The sequence below is a fragment of the Mirounga angustirostris genome, unplaced genomic scaffold (genome assembly GCF_029215605.1).
Source record: "Mirounga angustirostris isolate CCGP_5_RB_7025 unplaced genomic scaffold, mMirAng1.0.hap1 SCAF_10, whole genome shotgun sequence".
Lineage (NCBI taxonomy): Eukaryota > Metazoa > Chordata > Mammalia > Carnivora > Phocidae > Mirounga > Mirounga angustirostris.
Window position 1 is genome coordinate 95132337 of NW_026991718.1, and position 3934 is coordinate 95136270.

The 3934-nt window shown below is 40.8% G+C and overlaps 1 protein-coding gene across 3 annotated transcripts in view; it reads right to left on the minus strand.

The window, feature by feature from the left end:
* The window catches only part of SEC23B (SEC23 homolog B, COPII coat complex component), a 39173-nt gene extending 35270 nt beyond the window's left edge, over nt 1-3903 (minus strand). Inside the window, exons 1-3 of one of the 3 annotated variants that reach the window (XM_045885362.3) lie at nt 3675-3903; nt 1439-1662; nt 204-261 (exon numbers count right to left, since the gene is read on the minus strand). In XM_045885362.3, coding sequence (XP_045741318.1) covers nt 204-261; nt 1439-1659 — 279 coding nt within the window. In that variant the 5' untranslated portion in view covers nt 1660-1662; nt 3675-3903. Of the gene's footprint in view, nt 1-203; nt 262-1438; nt 1686-3674 lie in introns of those variants that run through there. The other 2 variants (XM_045885361.3, XM_045885363.3) reach the window with 2 other exon arrangements.
* Nucleotides 3904-3934: the final 31 nt, after the last annotated feature.

Below are 3934 nucleotides of genomic sequence, written 5' to 3' on the forward strand. Positions count from 1 at the left end.
ATAAAAACCCACATAATGAAACTTGAGGTCACCATTCAACAGAGAAATCACAAATGTTCAAATATGCTTAACAAAAGCTATCACCTTGAGTTTAGCAGAAACTGATGACTGTCAGGGCAGACACAAATTCAACCTCACTTTATTTTTTTTAGAATAGCTCCACCAAAATGAAACACAGAAAAACACTTAAAAAATTCACATACCTGATTTCTTTGGAAACAGAAATTACAGGCCCAAAGTTTCGCTCGATAATCAACCTGACTGTGAGAAAGATAAATATAACAGCTAGGTACCATTTTCATTTGTAATGTAGAAAGCATTCAAATGTAAGCCTCAAGTTCAGTAAATCACATAGATATGTTTGTGTGTGTGTGCATGAATGGATGGAGGTATGTAAAATGTCCACTGCAGTTAAAGAGTTCTGGCTGTTAAATACACCAAAAATTTCCTTCCTACAGTGGCAATGAAGAATTAGTAAATCTTTTTTTCCTCTTTTCTAATTTCCTTGATAATATTTAAAACTTCATGATTTTATATAAATTACAGGTTATTTCCCTTTTACCCTATTATCTTAATATAATCTGTGTGAGTTTTCTAACATCTTTATTGTTCAGATATGTGAAACTACCAAATTTCAGTACTAAAAGCACATTTCATGCACAGGAAAAACCTGGCTGACTTTCACCTCACCGAGCTCACTTGAAAAAGTTGGGAGGCATGCTTCTGGGTGGATACACTTCCTAGAACTGGTTAAAGATACACTTCAGTTGCTTCTTTGTCCCCTTTCTACATTTAGAAAACAAGCAACGGCTATCTCTTCACAAGAAGAGCAGCAGCATCGTACTTATGGTTACATCAAGTAATAGCAAGGGCAATGCAGTAAAAAATGTTCCCTCATATAAAAGTATTACCTTTTAAAGAGTATTTCTGATACTCTTCACCTCTTTAAAATATTATTTCAAATAATGCCCACATTTAAGAGAAATATCATAGGTCACTATCTCAGGTACAAAAAATTACACTTAACAATCATTAAGAGTTGTGATTTCTTCTGCGTATCACTTCCTGCCATACAGCATCACCATACCAGGTAAGTATGAAAAAACTGTTTAAAGCTTTTCATTTTTGGAAAATGCTTTAAAAGGCACCCATATAATCTACAGTTAAGCCAAAAGCAAACTGAAATTAGCAAAAAAAAAGAAAAGAAGGGAATTTCAAATCATTTCCCTTTGCTTCCACCTCATTCCCGTAAGTTCCAATTTTATCTGGAGTATTAGGCCGGGAAGACTTTACAAGCATTTATCACATAAGAATCTCACGATGCACTTCTCTACTCAAATTTGATGACCTGCCCAAACTGAATCACTTTTATGAGAATCACGTAAAAGTCATAATTACTGTATTCCTCTTTCTCACTAGTTTTAAAAAGAATTCATACCAAAGTGGATTCAGAATGGCTTTGCAAGTTGTCCGGCTACAAAGCACAGGTTCATACTGTACAGGAGGCAGGTCTGGACGTTCTTTCAAAGGAGTAAGGAGACAAGCCAGGGGAACAACCATTCTCGTAGCCTCAAGACGGCTGGAAGGCCACACGTTCCAACTAAAGCGCACACCATCCCGTTCTTCATTCTGCTGAATGAACTCCAGATATGTTGCCATAGTCTAAAAAGAAACTGAAGATAAAGCTGTAATTTTATGTGAAATTCTCAACTAAACTTCAAAAAAGAAGATAGTCGACAGTCGTCTAACGCAATGTTTTTTAAACACTTAGTCCGGAAGAACCAGTCACTGTAGGATGACATTTCCCTTCCCTTTGATCCCCAAAAGCCAATTAACTTCACAGTTATCTTTGACTATTGTTCCTTTCTCAACTCTCTTTACCACTTAAAGAAATAAATAAAAGGTGTGGGGAGTTTACCATTATTTGATCATTTTTAAGCTGCAAGTAGCTGAATACTAATGTAAACCATCTCATAGGTCACTCTGTGTGACCTATGAGAAGGGAATTCTAATTCCCCTTGCCCAAGAGTAAGTCTCAAACCCTGTTTCAGCATCCAGCTACCTTCCCCCTTGATCCACTTCCTTCTGTGCTTTATTAAAGCAAACACCGTATTAAATTTTACATTCTAAGTGATTCCATTTTTGTGCCCTTTCCCCTCCTCTCTGTTAACTGTGAAGACAAAAACCGTATGTTGACGTGTGAATCCAATTCATAATCCACCACCAGTTCTGAGCCAAAGTATTTTTACTTGGGATCACCAAAATTACAACGCTAGGTTTGCTATCATGCTGAGTGAATCTTTCACCAGGACTTCTCTCCTCACCATGGTTGCTTATGCTCATGCCTCAAAAGATTCTGGTTAATAAAATAACCATTTAGACTAAGCTTTTCAAACCCCCACACTGCCAACTCCATTGAATGTTTCATACATCCTGTTTACATCCTAAAATCTAGGCTAAGGCTAACACACATTTCAGTCACTAGGGCTCAAGGGAACAAGCCCCTCAAGAAAAATGGAAAAACAGGCAAATTAAAGAATCTTCATTATTAGTAGCCTCTAGTGCTCACTTTATGCAGTGTTGAATAACTGTCTCTATGTTATTATGAGAAGTGCCACACATACTGTAAATAATGTGAACTAAGGAAATGGTTTTTATATGACTAGAAACGCAAATGAATCAATTAGTTTACTACACACAACCCAGACCACAAAAATTCCAAATGTTTGCTCCAACTGAAACTCTAAAGCATGTATTTGTTCTTTCCAGCAAAGGCAGGAAACTGAAGCACCCTTACACAGGACCCACTTCTGCAGCTACCTGAGTGGCAAAGGGATAACTCAGGTGGGAATAAAAGCATGTTCTAATATCACAATTCTCAGGAAGTACCTCTAAAGGTTTCATTAAATAACTTTCCCCATTCAAAACAATTCATTATTAAAAGGTACTGGCTCCATCCAATGTCCCCAGGCAGCTACATATTAAAACCTGCTCTTCCCACTGCCTCCTCCCCTCACCTCTTTTAGAGCACGGATTCTTAACTCTGGGCACAAAACCAACGGGGGACTTCAGAGGGTCAAAAAATCTTCTGAAATTGTATGCAAAATTGTGTGCATGAGCTAATGTGCATTTTTCTAGGGCGGTCGATTTACGGCTCACACCATATCCTCAAAGATTTTGTGAAGAGGTTAATAGCTGAATAAATGAGTGAATGAAAGAACTTTAAAGATTTTGTAGCAGTATCTGCCAAAAGAAAAAAAGACACACACACACACACACACGAAAAACTGAACCGCTCATCCCATCAAAGCATAACTTTTCAGGACACAGTAGCCAAGTTTAAGCAAAGTTTAATGCTTGAAGGGTAGTCGGAAAACCCGGGTCCTAGTTCCAGCTGCCACGAAGCAGAAGTCATTTCAGCCGCATTACCGGTTTCTTAACTGAAAAAAAGTTGAATCCTTCCGCACCCCGAGATTCTGGGGGTTCCCGAGCCAGAAGCCGGCCGGCCGCACCGCAAGACTAGGAACGCGTCACTCTCAGCAGACCCCTGGGTCACTGAGTCCCTCAGTTCCTCTGCCCGCCGAGAGAAGGCTTCGTTCCAGGAGCACCAACTCGGTCCTTACAGAGACTCTTGTCCGTGCCCTCGACCCCCCATCACCGGCTCTCCCACTCACCTGGCAGGAGCCGTTCACCTGGCCTTGTCCGCACCCACAGCTGCTAGAGCCCTGCTCCGGCTCCCACCGCCAAGTCCAGCTCAGCTCTCCCCCGACTGGTCAGCGCTCCTGTGTGTCACTCCACGGCGCCGTCCGCTGGCCAATCAAAGAGGGCCTCTCCGGCGGAGGAGCGGAAGCAAGACTTTCAGTGAAGCCGCGCCGCCATCTTGGAATAGGGCAAGACAGTCGTGCCTTGGTCCACAAAACCAAAACTCCTCAGA